The sequence below is a fragment of the Oncorhynchus tshawytscha genome, unplaced genomic scaffold (genome assembly GCF_018296145.1).
Source record: "Oncorhynchus tshawytscha isolate Ot180627B unplaced genomic scaffold, Otsh_v2.0 Un_contig_12116_pilon_pilon, whole genome shotgun sequence".
Classification (NCBI taxonomy): Eukaryota; Metazoa; Chordata; class Actinopteri; order Salmoniformes; family Salmonidae; genus Oncorhynchus; species Oncorhynchus tshawytscha.
Genome location: NW_024609383.1, coordinates 102501 through 122500, shown reverse-complemented (window position 1 = coordinate 122500; position 20000 = coordinate 102501). Strand labels below are relative to the sequence as shown.

At 47.0% G+C, this 20000-nt stretch overlaps 1 protein-coding gene across 1 annotated transcript in view; it reads left to right on the top strand.

Moving 5' to 3' along the window:
- The window catches only part of LOC112242566 (kinesin-like protein KIF13A), a gene marked incomplete at its 5' end in the record, with an annotated part of 72451 nt that overhangs the window by 31720 nt on the left and 20731 nt on the right, over window positions 1–20000 (top strand). The window contains 10 exon segments of the mRNA XM_042315077.1: window positions 1–126; window positions 350–499; window positions 1548–1667; window positions 3181–3345; window positions 6162–6338; window positions 7068–7219; window positions 7408–7540; window positions 9182–9328; window positions 15341–15376; window positions 19155–19254. The exon segment at window positions 1–126 is cut by the window's left edge and continues 37 nt beyond it. Coding sequence (XP_042171011.1) covers window positions 1–126; window positions 350–499; window positions 1548–1667; window positions 3181–3345; window positions 6162–6338; window positions 7068–7219; window positions 7408–7540; window positions 9182–9328; window positions 15341–15376; window positions 19155–19254 — 1306 coding nt within the window.

The window sequence follows — 20000 nt, the reverse complement described above, 5'->3', positions numbered from 1 at the left end:
GAGCAGGTTGTCAAGGCCAACACCCTGGTGAGAGAGGCCAACTTCCTGGCAAAGGAGATGAACAAACGGACTGACTACCAGGTCACCCTCCAGATCCCTGCAGCTAACCTCAGTGCCAACCGCAAGGTGACCAACCTCTGCATACACACACACACACACACACACACACACACACACACACACATGCTATCAGTGATGTGTCATGTTTTGTACAATGAGAGAAAAGCTGAAGGAACGGTCTGATTGTGTTGTATCATTAATATGATAACGTGTACACAGAAATAGTGTCATTTGTAGAACTTTGTTCAGTACATTACATCACGTTGAGAGTCGCTGTGTCTTGGTTCAGCGTGGAGCCATAGTGAGTGAACCAGCCATCCTGGTGAGGTGGAAAGGGAAGGGGACACAGGTCTGGACCATCGACAAGCTGGACAACAAACTAGTGGACATGAGAGACCACTACAGAGACTGGAAGGAGGGAGCTGAGGACACGGTGAGAGGAAGGGGAGAGGAGGAACGGGGGAGGAGAGAGAGGGATGATGAGAGGGGAGATAGAGAGGGATGGTGAGAGGGGATGGAGGGGAGGGGAGGAGAGAGAGGGATGATGAGAGGGGAGATAGAGAGGGATGGTGAGAGGGATGAGAGGAGGGGAGGAGAGAGAGGGATGATGAGAGGGGAGATAGAGAGGGATGGGAGAGGGGGAGATGGAGAGAGAGGGATGATGGGAGGAGAGAGAGGGATGATGAGAGGGGGAGATGGAGGGGAGAGAGGGATGGTGAGAGGGGAGATGGAGGGGAGGGGAGGAGATGAGAGGGATGATGAGAGGGGGAGATGGAGAGAGAGGATGATGATGAGAGGGGGAGATAGAGGGGAGATGGAGGGAGGAGAGAGATGATGAGAGAGAGGGATGGTGAGAGGGGAGGGAGGGAGAGAGGGATGATGAGAGGGGGAGAGAGATAGAGGGGATGATGAGAGGGGATGGATGAGAGGGGAGAGAGAGGAGGGATGATGAGAGGGGGGTGCAGGGGAGGGTGAGATGGGAGATGTTCCGAGGGGATGACAGAGGGGGAAGAGATTGTGGGAGGGGAGAAGTATTCTTTGTCAGGGGAGATGAAGATGGTGAGAGGGGAGATGGAGGGGAGGGGAGGAGAGAGGTGATGATTGAGAGGGGAGATCTGAGAGGGATGGTGAGAGGGGAGACAACCACAAGAGCACAGTGAGTCCTGATGAGGAAGGGAGAACCAGAACCTGATAAAGGAGAGGGGAGTCTTTCTGGAGTGTCTGTTCCACGGGGGAGAGAGAGGGATGATGAGAGGGGAGAGGGGGAGGAGAGAGAGGGATGATGAGAGGGGGTGCAGGGGAGGGTTCGAGGGATCATGTTCCTAGGAGACACTGCAGGAAGAGTGGGAGGGGGATTCTTTGTCAGTGATGAAGATGATGACATGGGGGAAGATTTCAGGTGTCTGTTTGTATCATGTCTCAGCCAGCAGGGGAGAGGATGAGAGAACAACACAGACCTACAGTGAGTACGCTGTTCCTATGATCAGCCAGCAGTTTGGGAGTCCTGTGAGAAGCTACACAGTACGCTGTTCCTAGAACAGCCAGCAGGGGGCCAGCCATTCTTTGTCAGAGAACAACACACACCTATGATCAGCCAGCAGGGGGAGGTGAGAGAACAACACACACCTACACAGTACGCTTTCCTATGATCAGCCAGCAGGGGGCCAGGTGAGAGAACAACACACACCTACACAGTACGCTGTTCCTATGATCAGCCAGCAGGGGGAGGTGAGAGAACAACACACACCTACACAGTACGCTGTTCCTATGATCAGCCAGCAGGGGAGGTGAGAGAACAACACACACACACACAGTACGCTGTTCCTATGATCAGCCAGCAGGGGGAGGTGAGAGAACAACACACACCTACACAGTACGCTGTTCCTATGATCAGCCAGCAGGGGGAGGTGAGAGAACAACACACACACACTACACAGTACGCTGTTCCTATGATCAGCCAGCAGGGGGAGGTGAGAGAACAACACACACACCTACACAGTACGCTGTTCCTATGATCAGCCAGCAGGGGAGGTGAGAGAACAACACACACACACACAGTACGCTGTTCCTATGATCAGCCAGCAGGGGAGGTGAGAGAACAACACACACACACACACCTTCCACAGTACGCTGTTCCTATGATCAGCCAGCAGGGGAGGTGCGAGAACAACACACACACACACACACACCTACACAGTACGCTGTTCCTATGATCAGCCAGCAGGGGGAGGTGAGAGAACAACACACACCTACACAACGGAATTTATACACACACAGATACACACACATCTCATTTAAGGAGGGTTAGTAATGATTAACAATGGTAGTGATACATTGGGGTTGAGCTGTTATCAACTTCATGGTAGTACTTCATGGTAGTACTTCATGGTAGTACTTCAGGTCCTTGCTGGGCGGCAGGTAGCATAGCGTTGGGATTCCCAAACTGGGTCCTGGGGCCCCCACTGGGTACACCTTCTGGTTTTTACCCTAGCACTACACAGCTGATTCATAGTCGGATGATGAGTTGGTTATTTGTATCAGCTGTGTAGTGCCGGAGGGCAGGGCTGAGTTTGGGAAACTCTGGCTTAATGGTTAAGAGCGTTGGGCAAGTAACCGAAAGGTCGCTGGTTCGAATCCCCGACCTGACTAGGTGAAAAATCTGTCAATGTGCTGTTGAGCAAGACACTCAACCCTAATTGCTCCCGTGTCTGACCACATGCTTCTACCAGGATGTTGAAATGGCTTCTGGGGGACTCTTTGTACTTGTGTTAATCTGTCTGTACTCTGCACCTGTTTCGGTCTGTACTGAGGTGTGTTGATGTGCTGGGTCTGTACCCCCTTCTCTGTCTGTACTCTGCACCTGTTTCGGTCTGTACTGAGGTGTGTTGATGTGCTGGGTCTGTACTGAGGTGTGTTGATGTGCTGGGTCTGTACCCCCTTCTCTGTCTGTACTCTGCACCTGTTTAGGTCTGTACTGAGGTGTGTTGATGTGCTGGGTCTGTACTGAGGTGTGTTGATGTGCTGGGTCTGTACCCCCTTCTCTGTCTGTACTCTGCACCTGTTTAGGTCTGTACTGAGGTGTGTTGATGTGCTGGGTCTGTTCCCCCTGGTGTGTGACAGGTAGCCGGCAGGCTCCACGTAGAGCTGATGCGTGTCAGCGGGGCGGTGCCGGAGCGGCTGGAGGGGGGAGATGACTCGTCAGAGAACTCCAGTGAGAGCAGCATCTACGATGTGATGGACACTCAGGGAGAGATGGTCCACATGGCCAGGAAACTCACCTGCAGGGTACATCTCATACACTACTACAGTCTGTCTGGTCCTGGAGGGTTGCTGCCGTCTCCTGCCACTTAACCCTCTGACTGCTCAACGGGCTCCATAGTAGAACTGTCCTCTGTTCTATCTCCTCAGTATATAGAACTCCTCAGTATATATAATTCCTCATTATATATAATTCCTCAGTATATATAATTCCTCAGTATATAGAACTCCTCAGTAGATATAATTCCTCAGTATATATAATTCCTCATTATATATAATTCCTCAGTATATATAATTCCTCAGTATATAGAACTCCTCAGTAGATATAATTCCTCAGTATATATAATTCCTCATTATATATAATTCCTCAGTATATATAATTCCTCAGTATATAGAACTCCTCAGTATATATAATTCCTCAGTATATATAATTCCTCAGTATATATAATTCCTCAGTATATATAATTCCTCAGTATATATAATTCCTCAGTATATAGAACTCCTCAGTATATATAATTCCTCAGTATATATAATTCCTCAGTATATAGAACTCCTCAGTAGATATAATTCCTCAGTATATATAATTCCTCAGTATATAGAACTCCTCAGTAGATATAATTCCTCAGTATATATAATTCCTCAGTATATAATTCCTCAGTAATTCCTCAGTATATATAACTCCTCAGTATATATAATTCCTCAGTATATATAATTCCTCAGTATATAGAACTCCTCAGTATATATAATTCCTCAGTATATATAATTCCTCAGTATAGAACTCCTCAGTATATATAATCAGTATATATAATTCCTCAGTATATATAATTCCTCAGTATATATAATTCCTCATTATATTTTGCTGCTCATATATAACTTCCTCAGTATATAGAACTCCTCAGTATATATAATTCCTCAGTATATATAATTCCTCAATATTTTGCTGCTCAGTATATAGAACTCCTCAGTATATATAATTCCTCAGTATATAGAACTCCTCAGTAGATATAATTCCTCAGTATATAGAACTCCTCAGTATATATAATTCCTCATTATATAGAACTCCTCAGTATATATAATTCCTCATTATATAGAACTCCTCAGTAGATATAATTCCTCAGTATATATAATTCCTCAGTATATATAATTCCTCAGTATATAGAACTCCTCAGTATATATAACTCCTCAGTAGATATAATTCCTATATAGAACTCCTCAGTAGATATAATTCCTCAGTATATATAATTCCTCATTATATTTTGCTGCTCAGTATTTGCTGCCTCAGTAGATATAATTCCTCAGTATATATAATTCCTCAGTATATATAATTCCTCAGTATATATAATTCCTCAGTATATATAATTCCTCAGTATATATAATTCCTCAGTATATATATTTCCTCAGTATATAGAACTCCTCAGTAGATATAATTCCTCAGTATATATAATTCCTCATTATATTTTGCTGCTCAGTATATATAATTCCTCAGTATATATAATTCCTCAGTATATATAATTCCTCAGCTCCTCAGTATATATAATTCCTCAGTATATATAATTCCTCAGTATATATAACTCCTCAGTATATATAATTGCTCAGTATATATAATTCCTCAGTATATAGAACTCCTCAGTATATATAATTCCTCAGATAATTCCTCAGTATATATAATTCCTCAGTATATATAACTCCTCAGTATATATAATTCCTCAGTATATATAATTCCTCAGTATATAGAACTCCTCAGTATATATAATTCCTCAGTATATATAATTCCTCAGTATATAGAACTCCTCAGTAGATATAATTCCTCAGTATATATAATTCCTCAGTATATATAATTCCTCAGTATATATAATTCCTCAGTATATATAATTCCTCATTATATATAATTCCTCAGTATATATAATTCCTCAGTATATATAATTCCTCAGTATATATAATTCCTCAGTATATATAATTCCTCAGTATATATAATTCCTCAGTATATATAATTCCTCAGTATATATAATTCCTCAGTATATAGAACTCCTCAGTAGATATAATTCCTCAGTATATATAATTCCTCATTATATTTTGCTGCTCAGTATATATAATTCCTCAGTATATATAATTCCTCAGTATATAGAACTCCTCAGTAGATATAATTCCTCAGTATATATAATTCCTCATTATATTTTGCTGCTCAGTATATATAATTCCTCAGTATATAGAACTCCTCAGTAGATATAATTCCTCATATATTTTGCTGCTCAGTATATATAATTCCTCATTATATTTTGCTGCTCAGTATATATAATTCCTCTGCTCAGTATATATAATTCCTCATTATATTTTGCTGCTCAGTATATATAATTCCTCATTATATTTTGCTGCTCAGTATATATAATTCCTCATTATATTTTGCTGCTCAGTATATATAATTCCTCATTATATTTTGCAGTATATATAATTCCTCAGTATATATAATTCCTCAGTATATAGAACTCCTCAGTATATTTAATTCCTCAGTATATATATAATATTTTGCTGCTCAGTATATATAATTCCTCATTATATAGAACTCCTCAGTATATATAATTCCTCAGTATATATAATTCCTCAGTATATATATTTCCTCAGTATATAGAACTCCTCAGTAGATATAATTCCTCAGTATATATAATTCCTCATTATATTTTGCTGCTCAGTATATATAATTCCTCAGTATATATAATTCCTCAGTATATATAGCTCTCAGTATGTGTCTGTGTGTCTTTCGGAGGATTTGGAATTAACAGGAGAACAGTGGATCTGTGTAGATTGGACAATAACGTTGTCTTCTTCGTGGTGTTTTTCTACTACAGGTGCGTATCAGGGAGGCCACGGGGCTGCCTCTCAACCTGTCCAACTTCGTCTTCTGCCAATACACCTTCTGGGAGGGGGCGGAGCCTACGGTGGCCCCGCCCATGGTCAGCCCAGACACGCCAACCACGCCCCGCACCCCCGACGCCCAGTTCACCGTCCGCTTCGACCACTGCAAGGTAGGGAACGTAGGGTTACAACATTATGGTGACTTTCCTCAACTTCCCAGGTTTCCAGAAATCCCCAAAGGAGGAATCTGGATTTCCTCCTGACTACTTCCTGATTTCAGGACTCTTCAACTGGGATTTCTGGGAAACCAATGAATTTTGTAAAAGTTATTTCACATCATCCTCTGCTGGCTGTCACTGACACTAACGCTGAGGATTCTGGTTAGAATATCTCTGCATCCCAAATGGCACTCTGTTCCCTATACAGTTGACTACTTTAGACCAGGGCCCATATGTCACCATTATTCTCATGTTTCTGCTCATCGTTGATGTTTGATATAGTATCTCTCTGTGTGTAGGAAGGAGTATGTGATCTGCTCATCGTTGATGTTTGATATAGTATCTCTCTGTGTGTAGGAGTATGTGATCTGCTCATCGTTGATGTTTGATATAGTATCTCTCTGTGTGTAGGAGTATGTGATCTGCTCATCGTTGATGTTTGATATAGTATCTCTCTGTGTGTAGGAGTATGTGATCTGCTCATCGTTGATGTTTGATATAGTATCTCTCTGTGTGTAGGAGTATGTGATCTGCTCATTGTTGATGTTTGATATAGTATCTCTCTGTGTGTAGGAGTATGTGATCTACTCATCGTTGATGTTTGATATAGTATCTCTCTGTGTGTAGGAGTATGTGATCTGCTCATCGTTGATGTTTGATATAGTATCTCTCTGTGTGTAGGAGTATGTGGTCCATGTGACAGAGGAGTTTTTAGAGTTCATCGCAGACGGGGCGCTGGCCATCGAGGTGTGGGGTCACCGCTGTGCCGGGAACGGACGCTCTCCCTGGGAGCTGGACGCACTGCTGGCCAAGACACGCACCCTACGAGACAGGTACACACACCGTGTGTAGAGCACATACATATTGTATCATCTCAAGGAAACATAAAGGCATGCACCACACACACACTTGCTTGTTGTGTGTAAGTTAGGGCTTGTAAGTAAGGTCTACACCTGCTGTATTCAGCGCACGTGACAAATACATGTGTGACAAATAAGTGCCATGTGATTTGTCCCTGCAGGTGGAGTGAGGTGTCTCGTCGTATTGAGCTGTGGGTTTCTATCCAGGAGCTGAATGAGCAGGGGGACTACTCTGATGTAGAGATGCATCCTGGGAAGGACATCGGTACTGGAGGAGTGTTCCAGCTCAGACAGGTAACAGGACAGGACATCAGACTGGAGGAGTGTTCCAGGTCAGACAGGTAACAGGACAGGACATCAGACTGGAGGAGTGTTCCAGGTCAGACAGGTAACAGGACAGGGAAGGACATCAGACTGGAGGAGTGTTCCAGGTCAGACAGGTAACAGGACAGGACATCAGACTGGAGGAGTGTTCCAGGTCAGACAGGTAACAGGACAGGGAAGGACATCAGACTGGAGGAGTGTTCCAGCTCAGACAGGTAACAGGACAGGACATCAGACTGGAGGAGTGTTCCAGCTCAGACAGGTAACAGGACAGGGAAGGACATCAGACTGGAAGAGTGTTCCAGGACAGACAGGTAACAGGACAGGGAAGGACATCAGACTGGAGGAGTGTTCCAGGACAGACAGGTAACAGGACAGGGAAGGACATCAGACTGGAGGAGTGTTCCAGGTCAGACAGGTAACAGGACAGGGAAGGACATCAGACTGGAGGAGTGTTCCAGGACAGACAGGTAACAGGACAGGGAAGGACATCAAATCAAATCAAATCAAATTGTATTTGTCACATACACATGGTTAGCAGATGTTAATGCGAGTGTAGCGAAATGCTTGTGCTTCTAGTTCCGACAATGCAGTAATAACCAACAAGTAATCTAACTAACAATTCCAAAACTACTGTCTTATACACAGTGTAAGGGGATAAAGAATATGTACATAAGGATATATGAATGAGTGATGGTACAGAGCAGCATAGGCAAGATACAGTAGATGATATCGAGTACAGTATATACATATGAGATGAGTATGTAAACCAAGTGGCATAGTTAAAGTGGCTAGTGATACATGTATTACATAAGGATGCAGTCGATGATATAGAGTACAGTATATACGTATGCATATGAGATGAATAATGTAGGATATCAGACTGGAGGAGTGTTCCAGGTCAGACAGGTAACAGGACAGGACATCAGACTGGAGGAGTGTTCCAGGTCAGACAGGTAACAGGACAGGACATCAGACTGGAGGAGTGTTCCAGGTCAGACAGGTAACAGGACAGGACATCAGACTGGAGGAGTGTTCCAGGTCAGACAGGTAACAGGACAGGACATCAGACTGGAGGAGTGTTCCAGGTCAGACAGGTAACAGGACAGGACATCAGACTGGAGGAGTGTTCCAGGTCAGACAGGTAACAGGACATCAGACTGGAGGAGTGATCCAGGTCAGACAGGTAACAGGACAGGACATCAGACTGGAGGAGTGATCCAGGTCAGACAGGTAACAGGACAGGACATCAGACTGGAGGAGTGTTCCAGGTCAGACAGGTAACAGGACAGGACATCAGACTGGAGGAGTGTTCCAGGTCAGACAGGTAACAGGACAGGACATCAGACTGGAGGAGTGATCCAGGTCAGACAGGTAACAGGACAGGACATCAGACTGGAGGAGTCTGTCAGTTGGTCAGATGTTTTCAGCCCTTTAAAGTAGAGTGATGTCAAGATGAAACCACGTCCCACGACATCGGTTGTATAGATCCAGTTATGAATGGAAAAGATGAGCGCCGTCTAAGTTCCCGGTTGTCTTCTGTGTTTATCTTCATTGTAATTGGCCGTCTGTGTGTTAAGCAGGTTATATGGATGGTGTGTGTGTTCTCAGGGTCACTCGCGCAGGCTGCAGGTGTGTGTGAAGCAGGTGCAGGACTCTGGGACTCTGCCTCTGCTGGTGGAGGCTGTTCTATCTGTCTCTATCGGCTGTGTGTCAGCACGCTCCACCAAGCTACAGAGAGCCCTGGACAGCTACCAGGTCAGTGGCACACACACTATCACACACACACCACTACACACACACCACTACACACACACACACACACACACACCACTACACACACACCACTACACACACACCACACAGTTACATGTGCACACACACACCACTACACAGTTACATGTGCACACACACACACACACTACACAGTTACATGTGCACACACACACACTACACAGTTACATGTGCACACACACATCACTACACAGTTACATGTGCACACACACACCACACAGTTACATGTGCACACACACACCACTACACAGTTACATGTGCACACACACACCACTACACAGTTACATGTGCACACACACACACACACTACACAGTTACATGTGCACACACACACCACTACACAGTTACATGTGCACACACACACCACTACACAGTTACATGTGCACACACACACCACTACACAGTTACATGTGCACACACACACCACTACACAGTTACATGTGCACACACACACACTACACACACAGTTACATGTGCACACACACACACACTACACAGTTACATGTGCACACACACACACACTACACAGTTACATGTGCACACACACACACACTACACAGTTACATGTGCACACACACACCACTACACAGTTACATGTGCACACACACACACACTCACAGTTACATGTGCACACACACACACCACTACACAGTTACATGTGCACACACACACACACTACACAGTTACATGTGCACACACACACCACTACACAGTTACATGTGCACACACACACCACTACACAGTTACATGTGCACACACACACCACTACACAGTTACATGTGCACACACACACCACTACACAGTTACATGTGCACACACACACACCACTACACAGTTACATGTGCACACACACACACTCTGCACAGTTACATGTGCACACACACACTACACTACACAGTTACATGTGCACACACACACACACTACACAGTTACATGTGCACACACACACCACTACACAGTTACATGTGCACACACACACACACACACAGTTACATGTGCACACACACACACACACACACACACAGTTACATGTGCACACACACACACACACACACACACACACACACACACACCACTACACAGTTACATGTGCACACACACACACACACACTACACAGTTACATGTGCACACACACACCACTACACAGTTACATGTGCACACACACACACACACTACACAGTTACATGTGCACACACACACACACTACACAGTACATGTGCACACACACACACACTACACAGTTACATGTGCACACACACACACTACACAGTTACATGTGCACACACACACCACTACACAGTTACATGTGCACACACACACACACACACACACACACAGTTACATGTGCACACACACACACACACACACACACACACACACACACACTACACAGTTACATGTGCACACACACACCACTACACAGTCACACACAGCATATTTCTATAATAGTTTGTAAGAGATGTCAGTGTGGCAATGTTGTATATCACATTTGCTTCCTCTTTATATGTAAAATGTGCTGTATTGGTCAAGGAGACTCATGTAGCGCGGTGGTGGTGGTGGTGGTGGTGGTGGTGGAGGTGGTGGTGGTGGAGGTGATGGTGGTGGAGGTGGTGGTGGTGGAGGTGGTGGTGGTGGTGGTGGTGGTGGTGGAGGTGGTGATGATGGAGGTGGTGGTGGTGGAGGTGGTGGTGGTGGAGGTGGTGGTGGATGGTGGTGGTGGTGGTGGTGGTGGTGGTGGAGGTGGTGGATGATGGAGGTGGTGGTGGTGGAGGTGGTGATGATGGAGGTGGTGGTGGTGGTGGTGGAGGTGGTGATGGTGGAGGTGGTGGAGGTGGTGATGGTGGTGGTGGAGGTGGTGAGGTGGTGATGGGTGGAGGTGGTGATGGTGGTGGTGGTGGTGGAGGTGGTGATGATGGTGGTGGTGGTGGTGGTGGTGGTGGTGGTGGGTGGTGGATGGAGGTGGTGGTGGTGATGATGGAGGTGGTGGTGGTGGAGGTGGTGATGATGGTGGTGGTGGTGGTGGTGATGGTGGTGGTGGTGGAGGTGGTGATGGTGGAGGTGGTGATGGTGGTGGTGGAGGTGGTGGGGGAGATGGTGGTGGTGGTGGAGGTGGTGATGGTGGAGGTGGTTGTGGTGGTGGTGGAGGTGGCGATGGTGGTGGTGATGGTGGAGGTGGCGATGGTGGTGGTAGTGATGGTGGAGGTGGCGATGGTGGTGGTGGTGATGATGGTGGTGGTGGTAGTGATGGTGGTGGTGATAGTGATGGCGGGGGTGGTGATGGGGGTGGAGGTGGTGGTAGTGATGGTGTGGTGGTGGGGATGGAGGTGGTGGTGGTGGTAGTGATGGTGTGGTGGTGGGGATGGTGGTAAATCTAATGAATGTTGCAGAATGTATCGGTTCATATTAGTGTAACACATACAGAGACACACACCAGGCCCTGGGACGAGACTCCAGCACTAGACTGTAGTTCTACAGCCTAATGGTGGACTGGAGATATCTACAGTATTACAATACTGTACTGTGTATCTGGACATGATGAAATCCTAGCAGTAATCAATCTCTGCATCCTGTAGTTTTCAGATGGAGGATCCTTAGGCCATCATGTCAAAGCTGTCTGGTGTAGGGAAAGAAAGGTGCCAGTCATCAATTATTCCACTGGAGGGAGGCATCTGTAGAATGATGGAACCATAGAAATACATTCATCTGCTGTGTAGAATGTAGAAAAGTCTACATATTCTTCTGTTGTGTATCAATCACATCCTTTGAGCGATCTGATTCGGCTGTCCTCTCGTTGGACTACAATTTTTCATCTTAAGTTGACTACAGCGTTTCCGCTGCAGTCATTTTAGCTGTGGCGCTGCACCACACCAAAATCGTTGTTGCCATGCCTGTAACGGTTTTCTTCCGTTGAAGGAGAAGACCAAAGCTCAGCGTGGTTAGTGTTCATCTTATTTAATAATACATCCAAACTGAACACTTCAAGTTACAAAAACAACACATGTGAAAACCGAAGACAGTCCTGTGTGGTGTAAAACACACGGAAACAATCACCCACAAACACACAGGGAAACCCAGGCTACCTAAGTGATTCTCAATCAGAGACAACTAACGACACCTGCCTCTGATTGAGAACCTGTCACGGTCGTCCTCCTCTTCATCTGAAGAGGAGAGGCGAGAAGGATCGGAGGACCAAAATGCGGCGTGGTATGTGTTCATCATTAATTTTAATAAAGAAAACACTGAACACTGAAACACTATACAAAACCAGTAAACAAAATAACAACCGTGAAGCTAATGTGAACTGCGCTGAAACAAGCCATCAACATAGACAATCACCCACAAACCAACAGTGCAACCCAGGCTACCTAAGTATGATTCTCAATCAGAGACAACTAATGACACCTGCCTCTGATTGAGAACCATACTAGGCCGAAACATAGAAATACCCAAATCGTAGAAAAACAAACATAGACTGCCCACCCCAACTCACGCCCTGACCATCCTAAATAATGACAAAACAAAGGAAATAAAGGTCAGAACGTGACAGAACCATACTAGGCCGAACACAGAAAAACAACCTAGACATACAAAACATAGAATGGCCACCCAACTCACGTCCTGACCAACTAAAACAAACAATTAACACAATAACTAGGGTCAGAACGTGACAACGCCCCCCAAAAATATGTCACATAAAACAAATATTTCTGCCGAGGCGAACGTTGAAGAGGCTAGAACATTCTACATGCACTTTTCCTCCTCAAGCAAAACGAGGCGTGAATAGAATCTATGTACCTCATACCTCATAACCTCATAGAGGTTAGTATGAGGTTCGTTGAGGTTAGAGGTTAGTATGAGGTTCGTTGAGGTTAGAGGTTAGTATGAGGTTCGTTGAGGTTAGAGGTTAGTATGAGGTTCGTTGAGGTTAGAGGTTAGTATGAGGTTCGTTGAGGTTAGAGGTTAGTATGAGGTTCGTTGAGGTTAGAGGTTAGTATGAGGTTCGTTGAGGTTAGAGGTTAGTATGAGGTTCGTTGAGGTTAGAGGTTAGTATGAGGTTCGTTGAGGTTAGAGGTTAGTATGAGGTTCGTTGAGGTTAGAGGTTAGTATGAGGTTCGTTGAGGTTAGAGTATGAGGTTCGTTGAGGTTAGAGGTTAGTATGAGGTTGTTGAGGTTAGAGGTTAGTATGAGGTTCGTAGGTTAGAGGTTAGTATGAGGTTAGTTGAGGTTAGAGGTTAGTAAAGGTTCTCAAATGAGGTTAGTTGAAGGTTAGTAAAAGGTTGTAGAGGTTAGAGGTGTATGAGGTTCGTTGGAGGTTCGTTGAGGTTAGATGTGAAGGGTATATGAGGTTCATTGAGGTTAGTATTCGTAAGAGGTTAAACACCAGGGTTAGAGGTAGTATGAGGTTCGTTGAGGTTAGAGGTTAGTATGAGGTTCTGAGGTTAGAGATTAGATGAGGTTAGTTGAGGTTAGAGGTTAGTATGAGGTTCCAGAACAACAGCAAAGGAGGTTAGTTAGTATGAGGTTCGTTGAGGTTAGAGGTTAGTATGAGGTTCGTTGAGGTTAGAGGTTAGTATGAGGTTCGTTGAGGTTAGAGGTTGACATAAACATAGGTGGGAGTCATTAAAACTCCCTTTTCAACCACTCCACAAAGTTCTCAAATCAGCCAAGACCTCAGAAAAAAATTGTAGACCTCGACATGTCTGGTTCATCCTTGGAGCAATTTCCAAATGCCTGAAGGTATCACATTCATCTGTACAAACAATAGTAAGCAACTATAAACACCATGGGACCACGCAGCCGTCATACCGCTCAGGAAGGAGACGCGTTCTGTCTCCTAGAGATGAACGTACTTTAGTGCGAAAAGTGCAAATCAATCCCAGAACAACAGCAAAGGACCTTGTGAAGATGCTGGAGGAAACAGGTACAAAAGTATCTATATCCACAGTAAAACGAGTCCTATATAGACATAACCTGAAAGGCCGCTCAGCAAGGAAGAAGCCACTGCTCCAAAACCACCATAAAACATCCAGACTACAGTTTGCAACTACACATGGGGACAAAGATCGTACCTTTGGATTAATTAGCTGTTTTTGATTGTGTTATACTCTTGTGAATCCTGTGGTTTTTACTAGATGACTTGTAGTTTTTCATGTTGTTTGTCTGTCATTTTTGTAATGACTTGGTGCTGCCTATCTTGGCCAGGACGCTCTTGAAAAAGAGATTCTTAATCTCAATGAGCCCTTCCTGGTTAAATAATGTTTAAACATGTTTTATATTCATTCATTTTGGAGAACAATGTTCTTTTAAAAAGTTAACAGAACTGAGCTTCTCAGTCATTCTACAAACAAACGATCTGGGGGGTCATTTTAACGTAGAAGGACCAGGAAGCAGCCTTCTACCCTCCACTGCTATACACTTTTCCAGAGGAAATAGAACAATGTGATTGGTCAGTCAGTGACACCTCCAGGCCACTGACCCAGAGTTGTCCACTGCTATACACTTTTCCAGAGGAAATAGAACAATGTGATTGGTCAGTCAGTGACACCTCCAGGCCACTGACCCAGAGTTGTCCACTGCTATACACTTTTCCAGAGGAAATAGAACAATGTGATTGGTCAGTCAGTGACACCTCCAGGCCACTGACCCAGAGTTGTCCACTGCTACACACTTTTCCAGAGGAAATAGAACAATGTGATTGGTCAGTCAGTGACACCTCCAGGCCACTGACCCAGAGTTGTCCACTGCTATACACTTTTCCAGAGGAAATAGAACAATGTGATTGGTCAGCCAGTGACACCTCCAGGCCACTGACCCAGAGTTGTAGTGGATTTACGTTTGACATTTTGGTCATTTAGCAGACGCTCTTATCCAGAGCGACTTGCAGACAGTGGAGAGGTGTGTAGGCTACTACTCCTGTCTGTCTGACTGCCTGTCTGACTGAGTGTACTGTACTGTGCTGTATTCTGTCCTGCCAGAGGGAGGAGGAGGATGGAGATATGGATAGTTATCAGGTAAACTGTAACTCCTCAGTCTGCTGTTGTTGCTGCTGCTGCTGCTGCATGGATGGTGCTGCCTCCTACTACAGCGAGAAATATTCCCAGAACTTCTGGAAAACCTTGGAATTGTTTTAGATTTCCCAGAAATGTTCAACCCTAACTACTGCCGATGATGACGAGGCACGATGGATGGAAACCAGCTTCTGGTCATGTGCTTGCAGACAGTGGGTTCCACTAAGAAGGGTGTGCAGGGGAAGCAGGAGACAGGAGACTAGAGGAGTAGGAGACAGGAGGCTAGAGGAGTAGGAGACAGGAGGCTAGAGGAGTAGGAGGCTAGAGGAGACAGGAGGCTAGAGGAGTAGGAGACAGGAGGCTAGAGGAGTAGGAGACTAGAGGAGTAGGAGACAGCAGGCTAGAGGAGTAGGAGACTAGGAGGCTAGAGGAGACAGGAGGCTAGAGGAGTAGGAGTAGGAGACTAGAGGAGACAGGAGGCTAGAGGAGTAGGAGACAGGAGGCTAGAGGAGTAGGAGACTAGAGGAGTAGGAGACAGGAGGCTAGAGGAGTAGGAGACAGGAGGCTAGAGGAGTAGGAGGCTAGAGGGAGTAGGAGTAGGAGACTAGAGGAGACAGGAGGCTAGTGGAGACAGGAGACAGGAGGCAGGAGGCTAGGGAGTAGGAGACTAGAGGAGTAGGAGACAGGAGGCTAGGAGGAGTAGGAGACAGGAGACTTGAGGAGTAGGAGGCTAGAGGGAGACTAGTAGGAGACAGGAGGCTAGAGGAGTAGGAGGCTAGAGGAGTAGGAGACAGGAGGCTAGAGGAGTAGGAGGCTAGAGGGGTAGGAGACAGGAGACTAGAGGAGACAGGAGACTAGAGGAGACAGGAGGCTAGGAGGGAGTAGGGGGTAGACAGGAGGCTAGGGGGTGGGAGAGGAGACTAGGAGGCTAGAGGAGTAGGAGACAGGAGACTAGAGGGGGTAGACAGGAGACTAGGAGGCTAGGGGTAGGAGACAGGAGGCTAGAGGGGTAGGAGGAGACTAGGAGACAGGAGGCTAGAGGGGTAGGAGACAGGAGGCTAGAGGAGTAGGAGACAGGAGACTAGAGGAATAGGAGACAGGAGACTAGAGGAATAGGAGACAGGAGGCTAGAGGGGTAGGAGACAGGAGGCTAGAGGAGTAGGAGACAGGAGACTAGAGGAGTAGGAGACAGGAGACTAGAGGAGTAGGAGACAGGAGGCTAGAGGAGTAGGAGACAGGAGACTAGAGGAGTAGGAGACAGGAGGCTAGAGGGGTAGGAGACAGGAGGCTAGAGGAGTAGGAGACAGGAGGCTAGAGGAGTAGGAGACAGGAGGCTAGAGGAGTAGGAGACAGGAGACTAGAGGAGTAGGAGACAGGAGACTAGAGGGGTAGGAGACAGGAGGCTAGAGGGGTAGGAGACAGGAGGCTAGAGGGGTAGGAGACAGGAGGCTAGGAGTAGTAGGAGACAGGAGGCTAGAGGAGTAGGAGACAGGAGACTAGAGGGGTAGGAGACAGGAGGCTAGAGGGGTAGGAGACAGGAGACTAGAGGGGTAGGAGACAGGAGACTAGAGGGGTAGGAGACAGGAGACTAGAGGGGTAGGAGACAGGAGACTAGAGGGGTAGGAGACAGGAGGCTAGAGGGGTATGGGGGTAGGAGACTAGAGGAGTAGGAGACAGGAGGCTAGAGGGGTAGGAGACAGGAGGCTAGAGGGGTAGGAGACAGGAGGCTAGAGGGTAGGAGACAGGAGGCTAGAGGGGTAGGAGACAGGAGGCTAGAGGAGTAGGAGACAGGAGACTCGAGGGGTAGGAGACAGGAGACTAGAGGAGTAGGGGGTAGTTTTCCCTAGTCAGGTCTAGTGGTCAGGACAAACTCCTGGTTCTAGGTCCGGCCTCACAGAGTGGAACATGATTGGATAATGTTGTGCACTTTTGGAGGAGAACTCTTGTCTCCAAGCACAATTTTTGACCCGGGTGGCGCTGGTCCAACTAAATAATGTCATCCAAACAAAGACATGGATCAGAGAATCTTTTTAAGGCAGCACCCAAGGCCAGATACATCACTCATATTCTGTCTTTCCTCCCTCTCCACAGTGCCTTGGTGTCTGTCTGTCTGTCCCTCCGTCCTACCACTCCACAGTGCCTTGGTGTCTGTCTGTCTGTCCCTCCGTCCTACCACTCCACAGTGCCTTGGTGTCTGTCTGTCTGTCCCTCCGTCCTACCACTCCACAGTGCCCTGGTGTCTGTCTGTCTGTCCCTCCGTCCTACCACTCCACAGTGCCTTGGTGTCTGTCTGTCTGTCCCTCCGTCCTACCACTCCACAGTGCCCTGGTGTCTGTCTGTCTGTCCCTCCGTCCTACCACTCCACAGTGCCCTGGTGTCTGTCTGTCTGTCCCTCCGTCCTACCACTCCACAGTGCCTTGGTGTCTGTCTGTCTGTCCCTCCGTCCTACCACTCCACAGTGCCCTGGTGTCTGTCTGTCTGTCCCTCCGTCCTACCACTCCACAGTGCCTTGGTGTCTGTCTGTCTGTCCCTCCGTCCTACCACTCCACAGTGCCCTGGTGTCTGTCTGTCTGTCCCTCCGTCCTACCACTCCACAGTGCCTTGGTGTCTGTCTGTGTCTGTCTGTCCCTCCGTCCTACCACTCCACAGTGCCTGGTGTCTGTCTGTCTGTCCCTCCGTCCTACCACTCCACAGTGCCCTGGTGTCGTCTGTCTGTCCCTCCGTCCTACCACTCCACAGTGCCCTGGTGTCTGTCTGTCTGTCCCTCCGTCCTACCACTCCACAGTGCCCTGGTGTCTGTCTGTCTGTCCCTCCGTCCTACCACTCCACAGTGCCCTGGTGTCTGTCTGTCTGTCCTCCGTCCTACCAATCCACAGTGCCCTGGTGTCTGTCTGTCTGTCTCCAGTCTGTCCCTCCGTCCTACCACTCCACAGTGCCCTGGTGTCTGTCTGTCTGTCCCTCTGTCCCTCCTCCTCTCTCCCACAGTGCCCTGGTGTCTGTCTGTCTGTCCCTCTGTCCTACCACTCCACAGTGCCCTGATGTCTGTCTGTCTGTCCCTCTGTCCTACCACTCCACAGTGCCCTGGTGTCTGTCTGTCTGTCCCTCTGTCCTGTGCCCTGGTGTCTGTCTGTCTGTCTGTCTGTCTGTCCCTCCGTCCTCTCACTCCACAGTGCCCTGGTGTCTGTCTGTCTGTCCCTCCGTCCTACCACTCCACAGTGCCCTGGTGTCTGTCTGTGTCTGTCCCTCTGTCCTTTAACCAACACACTAACTTCCTTCCTGTCTGCTTCTCAACCCGCCACTGAAGAGCTGCTGCAGGAGACCTGTTGCACCACACTCAGTCACATGACCAACGCATGGCTGCTTCCATGCATGACTCAGTTAGCATGACAGGGGAGTTGAGCTCAGGAATGGGGGTGGAGTGTGCATGTGTGTGTGGTTGTTATGGTGCTGGCTGGGTGGGGTTAGATCATGGGGATGTTTTCATCAGCCAACAGTTACATTAAAGGCTCTGAGCCTGGGAGCCATTCCATTTCCTCATAGAGTTTGGGACTTTGTTTCAATGGACTTTGAGAAAGAGGATTAAGTTTTGACTTGGCCCCTAGGGCCTCACACTGTGGCTCCTCACGGAGGTCATGTGGGGTCAACTGGGGTAAGGAAGTAGGAGTCTGCCGTTCAACGTCCTGTACTGCTACAGACCACTGAACCAGACCCTGGTAATGCTTTGTTTCTGATACTGGACAGAGTCCTGCTGACACTGATGCTGTCTTCTGTTGGCCTGCAGGAGGAGGACCTGAACTGTGTGAGGGACCGCTGGTCTGAGGCCCTCATCAAACGACGAGAGTATCTGGACGAGCAGATCAACAAGATCATCAACAAACAGGGTGGGTCCCAGGTCTGGACTCTACAGCTCCACTCTGTATCAGTCCTGTCTTCATTCAGTATTCTGGACTCTACAGCTCCACTCTGTATCAGTCCTGTCTTCATTCAGTATTCTGGACTCTACAGCTCCACTCTGTATCAGTCCTGTCTTCATTCAGTATTCTGGACTCTACAGCTCCACTCTGTACCAGTCCTGTCTTCATTCAGTATTCTGGACTCTACAGCTCCACTCTGTATCAGTCCTGTCTTCATTCAGTTTATTCAGCTCCACTCTGTATCCTGTCTTCATTCAGGACTCTACAGCTCCACTCTGTACCAGTCCTGTCTTCATTCAGTATTCTGGACTCTACAGCTCCACTCTGTACCAGTCCTGTCTTCATTCAGTATTCTGGACTCTACAGCTCCACTCTGTATCAGTCCTGTCTTCATTCAGTTTATTCAGTATTCTGGACTCTACAGCTCCACTCTGTATCAGTCCTGTCTTCATTCAGTATTCTGGACTCTACAGCTCCACTCTGTACCAGTCCTGTCTTCATTCAGTATTCTGGACTCTACAGCTCCACTCTGTATCAGTCCTGTCTTCATTCAGTTTATTCAGTATTCTGGACTCTACAGCTCCACTCTGTATCAGTCCTGTCTTCATTCAGTTTATTCAGTATTCTGGACTCTACAGCTCCACTCTGTATCAGTCCTGTCTTCATTCAGTATTCTGGACTCTACAGCTCCACTCTGTACCAGTCCTGTCTTC